Source organism: Pristiophorus japonicus, chromosome 22, assembly GCF_044704955.1.
Source record: "Pristiophorus japonicus isolate sPriJap1 chromosome 22, sPriJap1.hap1, whole genome shotgun sequence".
In the NCBI taxonomy this organism is placed as follows: Eukaryota; Metazoa; Chordata; class Chondrichthyes; family Pristiophoridae; genus Pristiophorus; species Pristiophorus japonicus.
In genome coordinates, this window is record NC_091998.1 from 26966556 (window position 1) to 26990691 (window position 24136).

General features: G+C 42.1%; 1 protein-coding gene across 2 annotated transcripts in view; it reads right to left on the reverse strand.

Annotated features, from left to right (window-relative positions):
• sec31b (SEC31 homolog B, COPII coat complex component) overlaps positions 1-24136 on the reverse strand; it is an 88371-nt gene that overhangs the window by 14288 nt on the left and 49947 nt on the right. Inside the window, exons 18-23 of one of the 2 annotated variants that reach the window (XM_070865795.1) lie at positions 23933-24106; positions 22091-22276; positions 21127-21349; positions 19061-19459; positions 13642-13680; positions 12089-12147 (exon numbers count right to left, since the gene is read on the reverse strand). In XM_070865795.1, coding sequence (XP_070721896.1) covers positions 12089-12147; positions 13642-13680; positions 19061-19459; positions 21127-21349; positions 22091-22276; positions 23933-24106 — 1080 coding nt within the window. The remainder of the gene's footprint in view (positions 1-12088; positions 12148-13641; positions 13681-19060; positions 19460-21126; positions 21350-22090; positions 22277-23932; positions 24107-24136) is intronic. The other variant, XM_070865796.1, reaches the window with a different exon arrangement.

Here is a 24136-nt window from a genome sequence, read left to right on the forward strand (position 1 = left end):
GAGAATAGATCAGAAAGGATTGGACAAAGATCAAGATACCGATCATTTCTACACAAACATACTGACTAACTAACGATATAAAATCAATACAATTTCTGTGGATAGCCTGACAGAGGGATATTCCCAGTTAAAACAGACCACAACTCATCCAATGTATGGGCAATTCTCTCCTTAGTTCTAGAATAATAGCACGCTAACTGGGTTATCTAACATTCCATTGTCCTAGGCTATACAGTACATACTAAATCCCTTTATTCAAAAGTGAGCACAGACCCCATCTAGTGGTTTGTGTGAACAGTAGCTCAATTTCCTGTGATATATACATCACCTTTGTATATTGGTTTATACATGTACTTACTGAATCACATGGCAGTCACGTAAAAGATTACATCCAATGAAAAACAGAGCTGCCAGGATAGTTGGTGCTCAGAAGTCAGAATCAAATAATTTCTAAACCTTCTTTAGAACAGTGACTGCAAAAACTGGCAATATGGATTGTTGACTAAAGTACATTTGATTTTGAGCTTAGAACTGATTGGGAAAAATGTGTTTTTTCTGCTTTATAATTGAAGAATACTATTTATACATCTTAACCACAGTAATTTTTTTGTAATGGTTTGGGATATCAGCACATGCATCATTAATGCACATAATTAATGCAGAGACTGAATGGGAATTTTCCTTTTTTGTACATTGCAGGTTTAAAGAAAAAAAATTGTATTTTATACCAAATACGTAGCAAAGTAAGGAACCTTCACAGAGACATGACAGATCATTTATCAAAGGAAAGTGATTAAAAAAATGTTGAGATTCAGATAAAGTCTATACAGTAATAATCATTTCAAAGGAATACCCACTCTTCCATTGATCTGCAGCAATCACTATTTTCTTATCAAAACAATCAAAAAGAAAACGACTTCCATTTCTATGGCGTCTTTCACAACCATCGAACATCCCAAAGCATTTTTACAGCCAATTAAGTTAATTTTGAAGTGTAGTTACTGTTGTAATGTAGGAAATGTGGCAGCCAATTTGCACACAGCAAGGTCATCATCATCATAGGCGGTCCCTCGAAACGAGGATAACTTACTTCCACGCCAAAAAGGGATGAGTTCACAGGTGTTTCAATGAAGGACCCAATATTCCAGATCTCGAACGAAGGGTGGAAGATGCCTGTGCGTGGATTTTTAAAAAAAAACGTATGGTGGCCGTTGCACATCAGCCACCACACGGGCTTGACAGAGCTTGGTCTTGGTCCAGTAGCAAGGATTAACCAGGGCAACTGGAGACCAGCTCTGCTGCACGGACCTAGTGCGCACACATATCGCAGTGTGGGCTGGCCCGTGCTGCCCCTGGGCCCTCGTCTCTTCTGGGCCCCGAACTCATGCCTCTCCCGGGTCCCGATGACATCGCTCTACATTCTCTCGCTGCTCCTTGACCCCGACCTCGCCTCTCCTGCTGTACCTGCCCACGCTCCAATCACCGACCTGGACCTTGATGACGTCACTCTTCGCTGCTGTCGCCCTCCTGCACCAGCTCGTGCTGCTCCCTGAAGTGGTATGCTTTCACGCTGCACCCGAGGCCACTCGCCGCTCGACCTACCGCTGGTGTTCTCACGCAGGTTGGGGCCCCACATACAGCAATGTAATAATAACCACATAATCTGTTTTGAGTGATGTTGATTGCGGGATAAATATTGGCAAGGACATTGGGGATAACTCCCCTGCGAAACAGTGTCAGAGGATCTTTTATGTCCACCTGAGGGGGCATGTCTCATCCAAAAGACAGCACCTCCGACAGTGCAACACTCCCTCAGTACTGCACTGGAGTGTCAGCCTAGATTTATCTCTGGAGTGGTACTTGGAACCCACAACCTTCTGACTCAAAAGACAAGAGTGCTACCCACTGAGTCACAGCTGACAAAACAGCTGTGAAATATATTGTTACAAGCATAATGATACATATGAAAGATGTAGAAAGCACATCGGCATACTGTGCCTTCACCTCAGCATGATGTTACACTGTGTTTATATTAGAGGCTTCTTAAAGACACCTGGAAACAGTTCATACAGGCCAGCAATTGGAGAACCACATTTGCTAGGTTGTATGGACAGGCTGAAGGACTCAGCCCATCATGGCCAGGACATATGGCCCCTGAGCCTCTGGAGGGCCAGTGAACTACTAGCTCTTTAGGTGGGTCTCAGTTCCAACAGAGGCAGCAGCACCAGCTAGGGTTGGCATCTTCTGCAAGACCAAAGGGGACAGGAGTCTGGTTAAAGCAGGAATGGGATCATGGCGCCAATTCTGAGGTTTGTGTTGATGACGAAAAAATGAATCGAAAACTGTTAATACCGAAATAATTTATGCCTCCACATCATGATATGTGGAGAAATAAATGGACAAGTAGTCTTATTTTACTTTTGGTATGTGGGTTGGATACTGCAAAATTACTGACAGTTTACTCAAAACAAAAGTTCAGATTGTCAACTGTATAACTGTTAACCCCACTGCCACCATAGAAACATAGAAAATAGGTGCAGGAGTAGGCCATCCGGTCCTTCGAGCCTGCACCACCATTCAATATCATGGCTGATCATTCCTTCAGTACCCAGTTCCTGCTTTCTCTCCACACCCCTTGATCCCTTTAGCCGCAAGGGCCATATCTAACTCCCTCTTGAATATATCCAATGAACTGGCATCAACAACTCTCTGCGGTAGGGAATTCCAGAGGTCAACAACTCTGAGTGAAGAAGTTCCTCCTCATCTCAGTCCTAAATGGCTTACCCCTTATCCTTCGACTATGTCCCCTGGTTCTGGACTTCCCTAACATCGGGAACATTCTTCCTGCATCTAACCTGTCCTGTCCCATCAGAATTTTATATGTTTCTATGAGATCCACTCTCATCCTTCTAAACGCCAGTGAATACAGGCCCAGTCGATCCAGTCTCTTTTCATATGTCAGTTCTGCCATCCCGGGAATCAGTCTGGTGAACCTTCGCTGCACTCCCTCAATAGCAAGAACGCCCTTCCTCAGATTAAGAGACCAAAACTGAACACAATATTCCAGGTGGGGCCTCACCAAGGCCCTGCACAACTGCAGTAAGACCTCCATGCTCCTATACTCAAATTCCCTATCTATGAAGGCCAACATACCAGTTACCTTCTTCACCGCCTGCTGTACCTGCATGCCAACCTTCAATGACTGATGAATTATGACACCCAGGTCTCGCTGCACCTCCCCTTTTCCTAATCTACCGCTATTCAGATAATATTCTGCCTTTGTGTTTTTGCCCCCAAAGTGGATAACCTCACATTTATCCACATTATACTGCATCTGCCATGTATTTGCCCACTTGCCTAACCTGTCCAAATCACCCTGCAGCCTCTTAGCGTCCTCCTCACAGCTCACAACGCCACCCAGTTTAGTGTCATCAGAGAGATGTAGTACAGAAACAACGCCTGGAATTGCATTTATACAATAAGCAGCAGAAAAGGGAAATTATATGTTCAATTGTTTGACCAATTTCAACAACTTGCATTTATATAACGCCTATAATGCAGTAAAACGTCCCAAGGTGCTGCACAAGAGTGCAATCAAACAAAATTCAACACCGAGCCAGGTAGGAGATATTAGGACAGGTGACGAAAAGCTTGGTCAAAGAGGTAGGTTTTAAGGTGCATCTTAAAAGGAGAAAGAGAGGTGGAGGGATTTAGAGAGGTAATTCCAGAGCTTAGGCCCTCGGCAGCTGAAGGCGCAGCCATCAACGGCGGGGCGATTAAAATGGGTGTTGCACAAAAGGCCAGAATTGGAGGAGTGCAGATATCTGAGAGGGTTGTCGGGCTGGAGGAGGTTACAGAGATAGGGAGCATGGATGTATTTAAAAATAAGGTTGAGAATTTTGAAATCGAGGCGTTACTGGACTGGGAGCCAATGTAGGTCAGTGAGTAGAGGGGTGATGGGTGAATGGGGCTTTTGTTGCGAGTTAGGATACAGGCAGCAGAATTTTGGATGAGCTCAAGTTTAGAGGGTGCAAAGTGGGAGGCCGGCCAGGAGAGCACTGTAATAGTCGAGTCCAGAAGTAGCAAATTCTTCTCTTACAAAAGCAGAATATTACACTACTGTGCAACTGGGATTAATTAATCATATGTGACAGCGGCAAAGTTTTTGCTCTTTCCATAAATCCTATAATCCCTCTACAACTCAGATGATTTCATTGAAAGAAATCTCTTGCTCTTTGAACTATATTGTAGTAATCTATGTAAGTGCACTAAATATGTTGCCAGTATTACTATATAAAATCCTTCTCCAAGCCCACAAAAAGCAAAATGTCCTTTTTGAAGTTGTCCACATGGCATCATCACTTGCACTTCACAAAGGAAGGAAAGAGCAATTTCTCGTTCAGCTCCACACCTCACCCCCAGAAGGCAGCTGCTGTTATTCAAATGCAACCTTCATTTTCATATAGGAAAAGTTCAAAATTTAGAAGTGAGGAGTAAGGAAAAGGAAGGGGACACCCAAAGGACAGGAGGCTTGTGGAATAAATTACCAGGAAAGGCCACAGAAGCAGATACTATAAATAGATTCAAGACAATAAGGTGAGTTTCTGGAGTGAGAAATGATTGAGGCACATGGTGAGAGACAGGTAAGCATGATAAATCTACCTAAAAGGAACAGACCAATTTACAAATGATTTGTCTGTTCCCAAATATTCTTGCAATGTTTGGAAAAATGGTATTGGTTATAAATGTGACAAGTGAAAAACATACCGATTCAATTCTCTTCAAAAGCCTAAAGTAAGCTTGAAGAATATTGCTCCGTTTAGGAATTTCAAGCCATAAGAATGCAAAAATTAGAATCGAGAATCCATAAGCTATAGAAAACTGGATTCACATCCCAAGGAAGGATAGGTATAAAACGCTTTCGGATTAGATACCCTATCACCTTCACAAAGCAGGAAATGTATGAGTGATCCAAGAGCCTTAGAAATAAAATTACAGTAGCTGCAATATGCACTCTAATGGAGCTTACTTGCAAAGCATTCCAGAATATCTGGTATCTCATGTTAAAGAATCAAGGTACCTCGACAAAATCCAGAGAACCGATTTCTTCTACTTCGTACCATGGGGTTCATTGCTAGCCAGTTTCCTGGAAATCATTAATATTTCATCTACGAACGCCAAAGTCTTGGTGAGCAAGTCAAGCATGGGAAAAGGCCTCTATTTTCTACGTCTGAAAATTCTTCAGGGATCTCATAAGGAACAGAAAGCCCTGTCGCTGCGGGAATGAAGTCCTTGATGAAAATAGAATTACTGGCCAAGGAAAGTCTACAAATCAGAAGGAACACCCTGGAGAACATAGAAACATAGAAAATAAGTGCAGGAGTAGGCCATTCAGCTCTTCGAGCCTACACCACCATTCAATATGATCATGGCTGATCATACAACTTCAGTACCCCATTCCTGCTTTCTCTTCATACCCCTTAATCTCTTTAGCAGTAAGGGCCACATCTAACTCCCTTTTGAATATATCTAACAAACTGGCCTCAACAACTTTCTGTGGTAGAGAATTCCACAGGTTCACAATTCTGAATGAAGAAGTTTCTCCTCATTTCGGTCCTAAATGGCTTACCCCTTATCCTTAGACTGTGACCTCTGGTTCTGGACTTCCCCAACATCGGGAACATTCTTCCTGCATCTAACCTGTCCAATCCCGTCAGAATTTTATATGTTTCTATGAGATCCCCTCTCATTCTTCTAAATTCCAGTGAATATAAGCCTAGTCGATCCAGTCTTTCTTCATATGTCAGTCCTGCAAAGGAGCAAGAGATTAATCTCTCAAAGTAAGCTCCAGAGAAGGGAATGTGGCACCAGATGGTGTTCAAACCTTCTTGGTGAGATAAGTGAAGATGCTGAGGGGGAAAAAAAAGTCAGGATATACCTCAGCATCTTCAACAAAGAGTGTCAGCCTCAGCCTGTTGCCAAGACATTGCATGAGTCTTTCCGTCTGGATTTTAAAATTCTATCAGTGCCTCGGAGCAGTGCAACAAGAGACTAGTGACTTTCTTTGTGATCCTACAATAACAATTAGGAAAGACTTGATGTAAGCAAAGATTACTACTTACAATCTCAGACATTACATCCTGGCATTCGGAGAAGGAGAATATACCTTAAAATCTGACACAAGTACCGTGAAACCAGAATAAAAATAATAAAAGTGGCATCATTCACGCCACAAGTGAGAGTTTCTGAAGTGGGAGTTAAGATATGCTGGTAGGGCAGAGTAAAGGCAGCTTTAGCCGGCCTGAAATATGACACTAGGTGGCAAAAATGAGAAGTATTCAATTTCCAGCATTGATATCCTTCCCCTTGTCCTCACCTTTCACTCCACCAGCCTCCGCTATTTCTGCCACCTCCAGCGTCCCCTTCCCTCCCAGCATTCCGAAGGGACAGCTCCCTCTGCGACACCCTGGTCCATTCCGCAGTTACCCCCTTCCCTTCCCACGGCACCTTTCCGTGCAAGTGCAGGAGATGCAACACCTGCACTTTTACCTCCTCCCTTCCTACTATCCAGGGCCCCAAATACTCCTTCCAGGTGAAACAGCGATTTACTTGTACTTCTTTCAATTTAGTATACTGTACTCGCTGCTCACAATGTGGTCTCCTCTACATTGGGGAGACCAAGCGTAGATTGGGTGACTGCTTTGCGGAGCACCTCCGTTCAGTCCGCAAGTGTGACCCTGAGCTTCTGGTCGCCTGTCTCCACTCCACTCCCACTCTGACCTCTCCATCCTCCTACACTATTCTAATGAAGCTCAACGCAAACTCGAGGAACAGCACCTCATCTTTAGTTTAGGCACTTTACAGCCTTCTGGACTCAACATTGAGTTCAACAATTTTAGAGTGTAGCCACTGCCAATCTTTACCTCCCTTTCTTTCCCCCCCCCCCCCCCAAGCCTGATTCTTTCTTTTTTTCTTCTCATCTCTAATGGCAACTGGTCATTATCCCGCCATTCACGCCCTATCTTGACTAATGTTTTTCTAACTCCTGGCATTACATTTTAATTTGAGCCATCGTCCCTTTTATATTTCTAATCTCTCCTGTCTTCCAACCTTTTGTTCTTTCTTCCCCTCCCCCTTTCAGTGCTCGTTAAGAATCCGTTCTTTCCAAACATACTCCAGTTCTGACGAAGGGTCATCGACCCGAAACATTGACTCTGTTTTCTCTCCAGAGATGCTGGCTGACCCGCTGAGATTCCCAGCATTTTCTGTTTTTATTCCAGATTCCAGCATCCGCAGTATTTTGCTTTTGTATTGGCATCCTTCACTTCATTAAGGCCAAAGTTCACCCAAAAAGGGGGAAAAAAAGTAATTGATTTGAAAAAGTTATATCATTGGCAGAAGAATAACAACTACCACAAGTTAACAGCACAGAAAGGTACTCAGCAGCCAAACATCGGTTAACAGGACTGTGCAACGAGTCCCCGAGAACTCTGCATTCCTCCAATTTTGGCTTCTTGCGCACCCCAAATTTCATTTGTTCCACCATTGGTGGCTGTGTCTTCAGCCGTCCAGACACAAAGCTCTGGAATTCTCTCCCTAAACATCTCAGTCTCTCCTCCTCCTCTCCGTCCTCCTTAAAACCTACCTCTTTGACCAAGCTTTTGGTCACCTGTCCCAATAGCTCTATGTGGCTCGGTGTTAAATTTTGTCTGATGTGAAGCGTGAAGTTCCTGTGAAGCGCCTTGGGTCGTTTTACTACGTTAAAGGAGCTATATAAATACAAGTTGTTGTTTTCAAAATAAATTCTTCTGTAAAGAACTGTACACTAAGTCAATGAAATGGCAGTTGTGCCTGTAACAGAAAGAATACTACTGCTACTTTTCAGCTCCATTACATTGATGTTGCAGATCAATGGGTGACAGAAAACAACCTGAAAAAGGTTCCAAAGATTTCTTCTTGCCTTGGAAGGCAGGTAATGTGGATAAACCTAATGGAAAATTGGACAGCTGTGAGGGAATGGGCAAATGAGGGCACGCATTTTCAAGATTGGTGGGATGGGCTGTGGAGTCTTTTCCTGTACTTTCCTCTGCTCTTGACCCTGTACCTTATTTGAGCCCTTGTTTATATATTATATTTATCAGAATAACATCGTCAAGAGTGAATGAGATCGTCACTTTCCATGGACACATTTGAGTTAGTCTGCTCCTCGACTATTCCCTACCAATGCAAAATGTGCTATTTGAAGGGTTAACATCACAGGCACAACGTTAGCACAACTGATAGTAACTATAAGTGACACAGGCTGACTGAACTACAGGCATTGTGGAGACACATCACCACAAACTGAAATTGCAGTTAATGGTTCCATGAATCCACAGCTAAAAGGATTTTCAGATTAACCCTCTAAGCTCATCATGTCCACAAGAGGTCACTCAGCTGAACTGTAAAATCCACTGAAGGAAAGCAATTACAGTCACAGTAAAACGGATGACATCTTTCTCCTTGAAAACAGCCAAATAATTTCAAGCAGGGCTAACAAACACTGGGTGCTTCACCAGTGCCTCTCCAAATAAAGTTTTACTGTGTACGAATTCAACCAGCACTTAAGTGATCCTGAGCAATTCAGGTTTGCAAGTTTGTTTTATTTGTGTAAAATGGCTTCATTTTGCTCTTGTACTATATATGGCGCTGGGAGAAAAGGAGGAGGAGGGATTAGGGTAGGAGATTAGTGCTGACATTAAAAACAAGATACCTCCTACTTTGACTGGCATTATAGTGCAGTACAAACGAACAGCCCAAGTTTCACATGACCAGCCCTTTTCCTGCACCACCTATAATCCCTTCCTGGGATCATTCCCTTGATTCTTTCACCCAATGAAGTAGATATACTTGACAATAAAATCCAATCAAAACAAACTGGAAGCTTCAAAGACTTTCAAATAACATTTGTAGTTTACTCAGATCCCCAAGGAAGCATCAGTTTCTCAAATCCTCTCACCCACAAAAGCATTTGGTGTTCTGATCTCGCCCCACAACCCCAATCACAGTTGCTCAAAATTCCACATCCATCAGCATCCACAGTTTGAGATGTGTACAAATTAATGGGAATGTGGATTTAAACTTCATAGCCCAGATTATGGCTTTAGACTTCAATGGCTAACGCAGGTTCTCGGGTACGGTAGCGTAGTGGTGATGTGACCAAACCAGCAATCCAGAGGCACAGAATAGTAATCCAGAGAATACGAGTTCAAATCTCTCAATGGCAGTTTGTTAAGTTAAATTCACTTAAAAAAGAATCTGGAAATAAAAAGCTGGTATCGGTAAAAAGTGATCACGAAGTTGTTAGATTGTAAAAGTCCAGCTGGGTCACTAATGTCCTTTAGGGAAGGAAATCTACTGTTCTTGCCGTGACTCCAGTCCCACATCAATACGGACAACTCTTAACTGCCCTCTGAAATGGCTACACTGTTGCATCACCACATTCTCAGGGCAACCAGGGATGGGCAATAAATGCCAGCCCTACCAGCGATGTTGACATCCAGAGAATGCATTAGAAGGCGTTAGAAATTCAAACAGAAGTGTGTTATTTGCACCCAATTTGTTGAGGTTAGCTCATATGTATAGCTTTAAACATGGCACTGTGTAATTCCAAACAAGGTATCATCTTATGCCTTTCCTTCAAAGCTCAAATTCATCTAGTTTCCTCTCAAAACAACTCTATTCTGCACTGGGTGACACATTCTCTAGCTCTTTTCCCCCCCACTGCCCCATTAATTTGAGCAATCCCCAATGCTTTGTTCTTTTGCCCCCATCTTTAAGTAACCTCCTTCACTCATCATCCAAACATATTCGTTCTTTTTGCTGATAATTCCACTCATTTCTCAAATTCCTACAGATCACATAGGGCAACTAGGGATGGGCAATAAATGCTGGCCTTGCCAGCACTGCCCACATCTTAAGAATTAATTTTAAAACGCACAGAGTCTTCTACGTAAACTCATCCTTTCTCAATACCTCAAAATTTTGGAACTCCTTATTACGCTAAATCAATCCTTCCTCCTGGAATTCTTTGGCTTTTAAAATCCAAGCACAGCATCACATCATCACTACTGCAGCATTGCTAATATTCACAGCTTGTATATTTTCTGGAGGGCTCTGTAAATGTTCACACTACCTCATACATAGTTTTTTACATGTTTAAATTTCCCATGTGACGAGCCAGAATTTAAAAACGACAAATTACAGGATGTTTAGGTAAATCACGCGCAGGGCCACTGTTTTAGTGACTGAATAAATTTAGTTCTGTTTTTAAACAAAGAGATTCTGGGAATTTTTACTCAGGTTTTGGGAATCATGTTCTGCATCCATTCCATCCATTTAGAATTTGGTACATTATTTTAGTGAAATACTGTGCTTATTACATGGGGTTTTAGAACTTCAGCGTTCTGGGGAATGTATTTCACGACAACTGTAAATCAGTGGCCTTGACCATGAATGCTGGGATTGCTGTGACAGCCTTGGTTCAGTGGTGACACTCTTGGCTCGGAGTGAGGTGGTCACAGGACAAGACCCACTTGAGACTTGACACATAATCTGGTTGACACATCAGAGCAATACTGAGGCAGTGCTGCACTGTTAGAAGTGCGACTTTTGAGATGAAGCATTACACTTCAGGTTCTACTTGCCCCTCAGGTTGACATAAAAGATGCTATGGCACTATTCAAAGAGCAGGGGCGTTCTCCTGGTGTTGCATTACAAACACTTCAAAAGCATTCCATTGGATGCCAAACACTTTGGGACATCTTGAGGACATTAAAATAAATTCAAGTTATTTAATTATTTACTAATGCATCCTGAATAAGTTTCTCTTGCTTTTTCAGCCTTGGGGATGCATGCACGGTGCACATTAGACTCTTACTTGGCTTTTCAAGAAAACATTCATAACATGAGATTTAGTCCCCATACTCGTGCAGTGAATATGATATCCCATCGTTGGGCAGTATAGTGGTGGGAAATATAAAATTACTATGCTCACACAGGGCAATGTACAGTCCAGTGAGTAGTTGACACAGATAATCTACGGCTCTCCCAGATACATTGGGAGACCTGGAAGACATTAAATGAAGGCATGCCAACTTGCCAAGAGCGAAGGACGACTTTTCATGTAACTTCAAAGACCCACATAAAAGGATAAATATGTAAACGCCTAGATTTAAAAAAAAAGATAGATCGAAGCAATTATATTAGAGATTCAGCAATATGATGGGGATGCAAAGGGAAGCACCATTTACGTGATTGCGACAATTTGCATGCAATCTTGTAAAATAGTTTGATCAACTAGTTTTCTTTTAATAGCTACATGTCCACATTTTGTCATGAAATTTTCATGAATAACTAGCTGCAAAAATCCCTAACTTTAGTTAACACACGTTTAAAACGAAAACAATAGGACCAGGACAACAAAAATCCTGCTCCCATTCCCACTTATTTGTGGAAATAAATATTTGTGGAAATAGGATATTATTTTGAGGCTTAAAATGATATCATCAAATCAACTCCTCCCCCATCCCCCATAGTTGCTTTAAACTTTGTGCTTCATATAACACTGCTGATGCTGGCAGATTTGCAAATTAGGAAAAACTCATCAAATTAGGAAAAGTAAATTCATCATATGTAACAAAAATTAACAATTCAAATTTGAATAATATACATCAATCAGATGGGAAGCATCACATTTTTGACAACAAAGCATTGAGGTGACAAAACAGAAGGTGGCGCTCTTGTGCACACCTCAAGAATGTCCTAGGCAGGGAAGAGGAGCAGGTCAATCTGCCTCTCTGTTCAGGCAGTGAATAATGCCTGGGTATCAATGTAGTGCAGCAAATCGAAAAGTGAAGGGATCAAAATGAGAAACTGTCCCAGTTATCTTGGTTACTAAAACTGCTTCTTTCCCAGATGCCTTTGCCTCCTTCCTCCCCACTACCAACAAATGGAGCAGTTCCATTTGAGATATCATGGTACATAATGCAAAATCATCACAACTGCAATAAAACCCAGGCTGTACGATTAGCAAGTATGCACAACTTACTATTTTCTTTCTTTGTCCTGCCCGCACTGCTGGAGGATCATTCCATCCATCCTGGAACCCTATTAAAAGTAAATAACGTGAGACTGTGTATATTCAAAGAGGTCTCGCTTGTCACACTGCTGACAAAGATGCTTTTTTATTGCAAGTTTGCAATCACTTCAATGGTGTTACATCAAACTCAGTAACAGCATTATTGTTTTTTGCATGATAAGGTCAACATAGCAAAGCTTCAATATTTTAATGCTCTCAGTCACAGTCTCCTCTTTATTGGCAGAGAACACTTTAATGTAATCAACCCCTAGGTTCCCTGAATGAATCTTTGAAATGAACTCGGTTGGGCATAACGATTTATTTAAGGCTTTCCACTGCTGCCCCATACCTCCAATGCATTGTTTGATGTACAGTCAAGCCTCAAGATGAATCTCGGCAATGTTCATCACTGAGACTGTGACCTTACCACAGAGGTCACTAAAGTCTGCGCTGGACCACCCATTAATTACTAAGTTAGCAGTGCAAGGCTTCAAAAGTGCATTGTTAGGCATTTTCATCATCAATAACCCCATTAGTCAGTTTTCCTCATCAGTTTGCTTCTATGTGCTGAAAACGTACAACTGTTTCACGTGGAATCTAGTGGCAACTTACTGAAACCGCTGAATAAAAAGCAACAATTCATTTGCTTATTTTAGCAGGGATTAACACAGAATAAAGAGCTGGGATGACCATTCCTTTTTAAGAACTCTGTTGCCTGGATTAAACCACTTATTCGCATTTATTAACATGACCACCTCATGGCATCAGCCAGGAACACCTTGGTGTTCTGATACCTTGTTTCACAGAATGTGAAATGGGAGCTTACAACAGTCAGCCAGGGAAAGGCACTGAATGGAAGCAGAAGTGTTTCCCCACATGGAAAAAGAAAAAGTGGACAGCGGGGCGGGAAGATAGAGAGAAGCGGGAAGATTCAACACAAGCAGCTCTTTTACCTCTCCTACCATTACTCAAGAGTAGAATACACAGAGCATGCAAGCAGGTTATCTGCCTATTTTAGAAATCATTAAATGAAAGGACCCAATGAGAGAAGTCAAAATGGAGGAAAAAAAACAAAAACAAAGACCACCCCCCCTCCCCCCTGAAAAAAGCTTTAATTAATATCACTTAATGAAAGCATCACATTAAGTGGATTGGTGCAACATAATGCATGAATCCCTGCTCAAGTCTTGATAACTACAAGAGCAACTTTCAAATAAGTCTCTAAAAACAATTCAATCAAGTATTACAATTTAAAAAAAAATAAGCATGCAAACTGAAAAAAGGAACATCAGTGTTCTTCATACTCTGTGTAAGAGATATAATATCAGTTTATAAATTAATCTTTAAATCAATCATTTAGAAGAACCCTTTCTGTAAGTATAGGACTAAAAACAGATGGAAAAATCTGAAGACCTTAGATGTAAACAAGGGATACAAGCCATGAAGAACACTAGCGTTTCAACAGAAAAGCCATTATACAAGGCTAGCTGACCCAGCCAGGACACTTGTTATTATCCTTTCACCTGATGCACAAGGGCGGTTTTGTAGCCATGGAAGGAATCCTGAAAAATCAAAGAATACAGGGAGGTTCTATGGACAATCTAGACATCACTCAGCATACTACACACTACTAGACAAATAATAATTCAGCCAAATATATACATTAGAACAAGATGACTATTCTACTGGTGTTTATTAAATAGCCCAGCAATGTGATAGTTTGCTCTAAGATACACAGAGCAGTGAACATCAATCCTAGCAGCATATCGCCAAAAGCACTCCACAAGTGGTCATCCCTTACCATCATGCAATACAGGGGAGTACCTTTGTCAAAAAGCATGCAGCACTGCCACCTCTTGTAGCATTGACACTTTAACCTAATAGCAAAATTGGGCAGAAGATGCACATCAAACCAGCACAAGCCAGTGGTGGGGACCAAACAGCCAAAACTTGGGCACAAATAAAAAGGGAACCCAACAGACCAACTTTGGTGGCAGCTGACAGGAACTGTGAGCAACTATGGAAAGTGATCTGTGGCCTTGGAATCAGACATCAAAACCTTTGAACTTCACTCTTCAGACAATCAAAACTGAATGTGTTCAGTTAGTTTGCAGCCTTGTTAACATATTTCCACCCAACTCCATGTACTAAATTCTCTTGAAATGGTTAAATCCATTGTGCACCTTCCATGTTTAACCAGAATGGCAGCACTAGCAAACTCCTTCTTAGATAAAAAGGAACTTGAGTAGGAAATTATCTGCAATCACAAATAATTTTGCAAACTAGCACAAAGTGAGCTCTGTGTAGTTTAAATTTGTGTATACTAATCCTAAATGTTTGTGTTAAAAATGTAAATCGGATTAGTGGCTGACGAGAGGTGCTGAGGCAGCTTGGTTAAAACGGGAGATGATCTTTTAGAAAAACCACTCGGTTGATCGTTCAGCAAAATTGGGGGGATTTCTCAACAAAATTTTAGCCTCACTGCCATTTTTGGAGACAATTTGAAGAGTGCAACATCTCACTTCCAAGACCCCACTAGCCTTTACAAATATAGTGAATGTGATCTGCATCAGACCTTAGAAGAGAATAAATATTGTCGATATTAGTTCATCCTTAGGATCTCAGCAGACTTAGCCCAGGGATATCTATTCATCCAACCTGTCTGTGATATGAAGAGGCTATTATTGTAGAGGTGGAAAGTAGATCCTGTCCTGTGCACTAGATATCTTTGTGATTAGATTAGGTCACCTAGGCCCATCTAATAACCAAAGGTTTATCAAACCACAGGCTCCATTAGACAACTATTGAACATGTCTTTCAGTTTCTTCAATTAAGGCCCTAGCCTGTGTACTTGCCTTAGTAATAGATGGTTTTAATTAGATAGTCATCATAAGGCACTCATATTTAGCATCTTAGGGGTGTTGAGTGTCTTGCACTAAAACTGAGCTTTCATAATATCCATATACAGCTGGGCTAGCATCTGAATCAATGACTAAATAGAGAACATCTGATACAAGCATTAGCTGATGAGTAGTTAAGTGACTCCTGCCCACTGAGATCACACCTACCTATAATTTGTTCATGTCATCAGTGACCATATCTCCCCTTTGGAGACGAAACGACAAACAGCAGTGTTAGGCTACCAACAGTAGTGACCAGGTTTATTTACAACACTCACCAGACATCAGTTTACCATTTGATGCAATCTATCAAAACTTCCGTGCTCCAATATTCCCCATAAAACGATGCATAAATATAGTCTGATATATAGAATACTCAAGGTGTAGCTTCTATACATTCTACCCCTTCAACATATGGAGACTCTAAACTAATGAAATAATCACAAGCAATCGTGGACTTAATAGAACGTGGCGAGCTGGATAGATAGCCCAGTGAGGTATACGCTATGCAAGAGTGTGAGCAGGAGCATATAACAATCTGTAATACAACCCATAGATTTTAATCTTCGTCAAAGACTTGAGCTTTGCTCTCGGTGCACAATTTCATTAGAACTCCAAGAGTGAGGTACAGTATATAATACATTCCATTGCATCTCTTGTACACATAATATTTTACGGTGCCAATTTTCCTGGGTGCCCTCTGCTCAGGCACTAAACAGATGGAGAGCACGCGAGGTAGATCACTTCTGGGGCCATTTTAGTGACCTGAAGGCAATCCCGGCACAGACCTGCCCCATGGGCCTAGTGCCAGTGGTATGGCCTGGAACTTGAGGCAGCTGTGGGCCACTCAAGCCACTGTGATTGGGAAAATTCTGGCGGCCAACAAAGATCAGGAGGTCCTGATTGAAGTGAGCATTTTCGGGAGGACGAGAAATAATAATTGAGGCCTGCCCCAACCCCCGAGGGGGCTCTGTTTAGGGGGGATTCAGAGACAGAGCACATAAGGTTTTTGTGGGTAGCCAGCAAGCGTTCCAAACAGAAATAGAGGCTGCCGCCTGACCGGCATCTTCTGCACACTAACTGCAAAGCCTCAGGAACCCCAGCGTAGCGTTAAGGGGGAGTAGTCCCAAGAATCCAGGTATCTGCTTCTTTTTATTGGCCTCTGCCCCCGCAGAACACTCAGTGGCTGGGCGCAAGGACCAGCAAAATCAGCCCTTGCAGGTCTCGCTCTTACAAGACAGGCAACAGTGCCAGCATCGAAACCAAATTCTCAACCGTGAAGAAACATGAAACTAAATTTATCAACATACTTGGCTTTAATCAAGCGCAGTCCATAATCAATTGAATTTCAATGAACTGATCTGTAACCAATAGTAGCAATTACCACACTGACCGAGTTGTAGCAAATCAGTAGTAATTCAAATATGACTTGCCATCACAATAATTCACTTCAATCAAAATTAAATCTGCTCGGGTGTGACAAAGGAAGACTACGAACTGGTGATACTATAAGTTCGTGCATCAATATGCCACAGCGTAGTTGAAAGCATGATTGCAGCCTTAATTCTCCAAATGGCAAGTTCCCAATCTGGCCCAAAGTTACCAAAGGTCTTTCCCTACAAGGAGGGAGAGAAAAGTAGGGAGACACATCTCCTGGCATAAGTTCTGGAAGCAGTGGTGGTAGAACATAAAAATTAGGAGCAGGAGTAGGCCATACGGCTCCTCGAGCCTGCTCCGCCATTCAATAAAACCATGGCTGATCTTCAATCTCAACTCCACTTTCCCGCCCGATCTCCATATCCCCTAATTCCCCTCAAGTCCACAAATCTATTTATCTCAGCCTTGAATATACTCAACGACTCAGCATCCACAGCCCTCTGGGGTAGAAAATTCCAAAGATTCACCACCCTCGAGTGAAGAAATTCCGCCTCATCTCAGTCTTAAATGGCCAACCCCTTATCCTGAGACTATGGCCCCTCATTCTAGGCTCTAGAAATAACCTCTCAGCATCTACCCGGTCAATCCCCCTCAGAATCTTGTATGTTTCAATGAGATCACCTCTCATTCTTCTAAACCCCAGAGAGCATAGGTCCAAGAAGCCTGGGATCAAGTTACCTGCACATGTTCTCAGCCAAGAGATTAGATTGAATATCTCAAAAGAACACTCACAATTTTATTAAGTACCCTGAAAAAAATGACAGAATAAGAGATCAAATTAAAAAGAAAGTTCTTGACATATAGAGAAAATTGATAGCAATTTATCCAGACTCATTATGAAGCTTTCCATTCTTCCTTTTGAGTACTTAAGCCAACAGTGAACATGGTTAGGAGGGTAACCTGTTCCCAGGGATGGGCAGTACCATTCCCAATCAACTACCAGGAGATGCACAAGAATAATTCTCCTCCTCTTCCCCCCACCCCCCAGTGGAGCTGGTCATCTCGAATTAGCACCTCCCAACGTGCTAGAACTTCGATCTGAAACTCAGTGGAGTGGGGGAAAAGGAAAAAAAAATTACATTCCAGGTGCCTCCATGATCTTGAAAATTAGCTTCACATCAATTATTATCCATTATCTTTATTTCTACAACTTCTTTGAAAGCCAGTTCTGACTAGCACAAAGAATTCTAGCCAACATCTTGGTTACGCACCCGCTTAGGTACAATTCCAAGTTTTGATGAAATGACCAACGAAGGGCACTTGTACTGATTTAAAACAGTTTTGATAGACAGGGCAAGTCACAACCATATAATGTGTATTTTGTTTGCGTCAAGGCTGCAGGAAGTCACCCTCAATCCACAGCCAACTTCCCTAATATCAGCCAGATAGCATTAATTTTCTCCAGCCTCCATCTCCCTTCACAGCCAAGCAACAACAGACATTCCTGTAGCTCAGATCCAACCTTTGAGGAAGTAAGTTATTTTAAAACCCAGGGGAGTGTCTTGATTCAGATAACTGGTCCATAAACTCAACTGCGGTCTTGCACACTGAAACCAAGCCTTAAAAAGTGCCAGAGTCAACTGATGCCAAACTGTTCACAAGAACATCAACTGGCAATAAACGTCACCACCACTCTCCACCTCCCCTCCCATCCCCCCACCCCACAGCATTCTCAGCTCCAGCTAATTAATTTATGCATTCATCCAGGGATTAATCGCATTTTATTTGCAAAAACCATTCAAAAGGCTCCTCTCTAGGCTTCACAAGCCTTGCCATGCCCAAGTGGCATGAAGAACTGCCGCCTGTATATCAGGTCCATACCTTATTTTTAAAAAAGAAAATCCAAAAAGATCCATGCAGAGCTAAAAAAACAGCAAGGCCGCTACTCTTTGAACGCAACTGCATCTTATTTGCAAAGGTTTGATGGCTCAGGAACTAGTTTTCAGAAGGAACAATTAATCAGATTTATTTTTGACACCATTTTTCGTAGTTTGCCTTCAATCTTCCAGGCAGCATTTCTCTGAATAATAGCAGAGACTGGTCAGGAAGCTTCCTGTGAGGGTCACGCTTTGCTCTTCAGCCAGACACTAGGAGCCAGGCTGTAGAGAAGAAAATGGAGGAGGGTAGGGTAGGGCACCAGAATTTTTGGAAATGTTAACCTTATAATGCATCTGTAGGGGGTGCAATGATACTTAAATGACAAGCCTGAAAATTCCAAAACAAGGTTAACGCAACAAAACTATTAAAACACCGTATAAAGGCGCATTTTCACATTGCTCGTTTGGATTTTCATCGAGGGGATTTCCCTGCTTCAAATAAACCAGATGCAAAAGGCAAGGTGCTGAATTATTTGCCGTACTCTTAGCTTTGTTGCATCAAAGATTGGATCGTCAATTGTTCTTTGAAAACTAGTCCAAATCTGTGTGTGTTTTCTTGTCGGATTCCACTCACTGATGGGTGAAAGCAACCTGCTGGTAAGCAATGTAGTCAGTGTGAGCACGCCATCTCGTAACTTTAAAAAAAAACTTCATGCAAATAGTAACGTGTCCAATAAATGCATACACCAATTGAGGCAGACAGCTCGGAGCAGCTAGAGACTGAATACCTGTTGGAGGAGGAGGAGGCACAGCTGCAGACATGAACGGTTTGGAGGAAGGAGCTCCGGGCCCTCCTGTTCCAGAGGGGTGGGGAAAAGTCGGGTGAATGCCTGGTAGAGACGTGGGCGGGTGGGGCGGATGCTGGTGGTGACCTGGATAAGTTGGCAGGGGCCCAGGCTGGGCAGAGGGTGGCAGAGTGTTGGAGGGTTGATAGGATGGCATTGAAGCGGGGGTCATTAACGATGGTCCTGACATGGACACACCAGGCATGGTTGGACCGCTCAGAGAGGCTGTAGGTAGGGACGGGCCAGTTAATCCCGAGCCTGGCATAGCATTCTGAAGAGGATAGGCTGGTAGTCCACATGGAGGAACCTTCGGCTGTCCGAAATTCTGGAATTGTGAAAAGGCTAGGGGAAAAAACAAAAATAAATCCAAGTTATATGACAATACAGCAATGTTTAATTTGAATCTATCTTGTCCTCTTTCTTGCTACCCACTCCTTGGCAATAATATCTTTCATATAAAGTTTCACCAAATGCACAGCCTAACTAAGGTTCATGCTGCATTCAAATCTCAAACAACAGCAGAGCATTTCTCATTCTTATCTCTGCCTCAAACTCCAGGCGAATTGGGAGCGACACACCAAATGTTTCTGGACCACTCGAAGGCTGCTTGTCCAGACAGACCAATAAACTGTGAACTCGGAAAAGGATTCTGGCAACTAAAATGACATAAACCTCGCTCTGAGCCGTGTTTAAAACCAACAACTTGCATTTATATAGCGCCTTTAACGTAGCAAAACGACCAGAGACTGTAATTTTACACCGAGCCACATAGGGAGATTAGGTCAGGTGACCAAAAGCTTGGTCAAAGCGTTAGGCTTTAAGGAGCATCTTAAAGGAGGGGAGAGGGGTAGTGAGGCAGAGGGGTTTAGGGAGGGAATTCCAGAGCTTGGGGCCTAAGCAGCTGAATGCACAGCCACCAAAGATGGAGTGATTCAAATTGGGGATGTTCAAGAGTCTAGCATTGGAGGAGTGCAGAGATCTGGGAGGATGGTAGGAGGTTACAGAGATATCTTCTGGACGTAGTAATACTGGAAAACAAATTACAGAATGCTACCTACATGTTTCCTACAGTATGAAGGACTTAAGTTCCTCATAATCCTCTACTTACCTGCAGGTCATGTGCCATGTGACTCTCCAGGCAATGGCACACAGCACAAGGTTCAACCTAACTCGGCAGCCACCAACTCGAATGTGGCAGTTGCATTGTGGGGAAAATATGCTTAAAATGGGTCAACATCATTAAAATATCACTAGAACACAAAAGTAGGCCTGGATGTAGGAGCAGGTTAGACATCGGGCTTCCATTTCTGGGTTCAAGTCTAGCTCACACTCTTGGGATGAAAGCTTAGTTTATCGGTGGGATAGATTGAACCAATATGAAATAGGTTTGTACAATCTCAACCCGTCTCCTAGTGAACAGGGCCTAAAGCTAGTCCCCACTGGTGATTATACTGAGGATGACTTGTGGAAAACAGAAAACATGCATGCTTTGCTGAGGTTGGGGCTGTTATCTATTGTTGGGGCTGAGTAAAGGGAGCTTTGCTCTGCGTCTATATATATTTTATTCATTACCGATGTTGGCAACCAAAACCCAAATGGCAAATTCCCCGGTGTAAAATCTTGATTAGCACAACTCTAAAATATATATATTGTGAGATATTAAAAAAAAAAATCTGCACACTTGATACTTTACATAAAAGTTAATTATTTATTAGAGCATACATGTACTTCTCTCTCCACACTAACGTTCCTTGTAAGCTGAACGGCCATGTGGTTCTCTGCCAGTCCCACGCATCCGGAACCAGCTTTTCCAATGTTAAATTTCGCGCATATGCGAAACCTGTGAATGGGCCTCATAGCCTCCATAAAAAAATAGGGGGAAAATTGCTCCACACCCCTAGATTTCCCCCTTCCCACCTCCTTAGCCAAAAAACACATGAATAAACTCGATTTCTGTTCATTTTAACAGGGAAATGACTGATCTGCTTTGAAGGTGTTAAACAGATTACCTGGTGCAGAGACTGTGGTAGGATGTTGTGGGTAGGTAGGGCGAGGTGCTCCCGGTTTGGAGTAGATGTTGGTGGTGTTGTCAGCAATGCCCTGAGCAGGGACAGCATATGGAGGTGGTGCTGCTGGGGCAGGTTGGGGAGTGAATACTGCTGGAGCTGAACGACTGACTTGGGCCTGGGGACAGAAGGCAGTCTGGTATGGAGTTTGTGAAGACAAAAATTGCTATTATGAGGGGGAAAAAAAAATGTTTGGTAGTTAACTGAAGCAAGTTTCGAAACTAATTTTAATTATTATAAGCAAAATAGCCATAATGCTACAGCTCAAATTTAATGACTTTTCAACAATATAATTTTAAAACGCAAGACATTCAGAAGAGCGAAGATAAAAAGTTACACAAATAATGAAATTCATCTCCCACAGAATGTATCGGGCACCAGAGAATAAATTACGCAAACACTGACTGGTACTAAGGAATGAGTTACACAGAGTGCACCATACAGTTGAGAATAAATGCAGACAAGATACATGGCAGGCACTAGATAGCCAAGATTAAGTTACACAAATATTGAAGGAGTCCTGGGAATAAGAAACAGTGTGGAATAAGTTGCACATTTGACAAAAATAGACAAAATAGATCAGATGTTGCTCTTGTCCATTCAGACTCTTCTGTTTGTTCCTCCAATGAGTCAAAGGAAGCATGCACAGTGATACTGGGCTCGCTCACAGTGAAACGTGCGCGCAGCAAAAGCACGCAGATTGCAAAAGGAAAAAACACAAAAATGTGCATGACACGACGAAAAAAGTGCATGACGAAGCAGTGAAACGTGCACAATACAAGAAAGTGCATGCAAAGTAGAACAATGGTGCAGTCACAGAGCAAATCCACAACAATATGTACACATAATGGAAAATAAATTACAAAAAAGAGATTTAGTAGGGAAGAGATGCTCTAGTGCCACATACCTGCTGGGTGGGTTGCTGGATTGGTCTCTGAGGTGGTGTTTGTCGGGCTGGAGTGGGAGCAGGAGTGGAAGCCGGACGTGTACTACTTGTTACAACCCGGTTAAATGGGAAAGAGGGAGGCTGTTGATCCACCATAGCTTCTCCCTGAGCGTGGAACAGCCTGTCTCGGAGCTGGAGTATTGTAAACTGAAAGAGGTAATGTTCCCGTTCAGGTAAATGCTTCACAATGTATTATTCTGCTGCTAAGCTTCACTATGCATTATTCTGCTGCCAAGCTTCACCTTAACAGAATACATTGTGCCTTATACAATGCTCCTGTGCTTGAGAAGCAGTACATCTTCTGACAACGTATATAAAGTCACAGGAGATCCACTTGATAAGATATATAATGTGAGACAAGAATGTGTTTTTTTTTTGTTGATCAATACACAAATGTCTATTGTGCAATCATCAAATATTCAAATGCAAATCAGGTCCAATCAGTATAATTTAATATAAGCCTATTGTCATACCCTCCATATTTTGTAAAGATAGTTTCTAAGTTTCTTCTTAAAAATGTGGAGGGGTTAATGATGGTGACATTTCTTCTGGTCTCATAACCACAGGTAAAATAATTTAAATAGGCTGGAATCTTTGTTTTAGAACTATTGTCATTTCTCATGTGTTTGACACACAATCATGAAACAAAAAAATCAAGGTGGTTCATCATCGCAATTCTTTTCCCCTCTTATTTAAAGGACGACAAAAATTAGGTGTATTATTTCCAGCACACAGCAGTCCCAAGTTATTTATCATATACTTTTACTTTTTAAAAATATACAGAGAAACAATGAATACACACACAGTCTGCCACACTTCACATATTGCACAGTGTCACAGAAGCAAAATGATCTTTTTATAAGTGCAATAATTTATGGGTGGGTGTTTCCGATCTGACATCAGATTGACATCACTTACAGTCAAACAGTAGTTAAGTTCTGGTTGACCTGAAGTTGCAATTGGGAATACAATGTTGTCTTAACTCCCTGGGCATTAAGCATTACTTGGGTGGAGCACAGAAAGAAAAATCTGCAAGGGGGAACAATCCTAGTTTAGGTATTTCAGAGCCAGTCTGAAGCTTTGGGACCCAGAGAAATGAAAAGAGCCATACCCAAGTCTCTCCTGTAAAACATGTCCTTAAAGCAGCTCCAGCGGGAAACATAGGAACAGGAGTAGGACAATCAGCCCCTCAAGCCTGCTCCCCATTCAATGAGATCATGGCTGATCAGTATCTTAACTCCATTTATCCACCTTGGTTCTGTAACCCTTACTGTTACCTAACAAAAATTTTGCAATCTCAGTGTTGAAATATTCCGTTGACCCCCAACCTCAACAGCTTATTGGGAGGGGAATGTGCTAGATTTCCACTACACTTGGTGTGAAGAAGTGCTTTCGACATCACCCATGAACTGCCTAGCTCTAATTTTAAAGGTTATGTTCTAGACTCCGCCACCAGAGGAAATAGTTTCTCTCTATCTACCCTATGAAATCTTTTAATCATCTTAAACACTTCAATGAGATCATGTTAAACACCTCAATTAGATTACCCGTTAATCTTCGATACTCAAGGCAATACAAGCCGAGAGGAGACATGATATTATTTATGAATTCAAATTCATATCCAACAGTTTCCCAACATTCTCTTAAATAGTAATGCTATGAGCTACTTAACACTGCAAGTACTTTGCTAAGCTTTGCTTCTCTATTAAACCTGGATGTTATAAAGGATTAGATTCTTGTATAAATAGCTACGCTATCTTTTTAATGGGTAATTGCAAACAGAAAAACAATGCAAAAACAAACCTGATCTGAAGTAGTAGGGAGGTAGCTCATGGCTGCTTCCAAACTTCCTTGTGCGGCCAGCAAGCTGGCATACTGTGTGAGCTTCTTCGCAAAGACTGGGCCCTCTGCAGCCATGTCTGTGCCCTGGAGTAACTCAATCGCCTTCTGCAAGATCATAATCTTTTCCACAAGGTCCTGATGAGAAGGACAGAAAAACGTGACTGA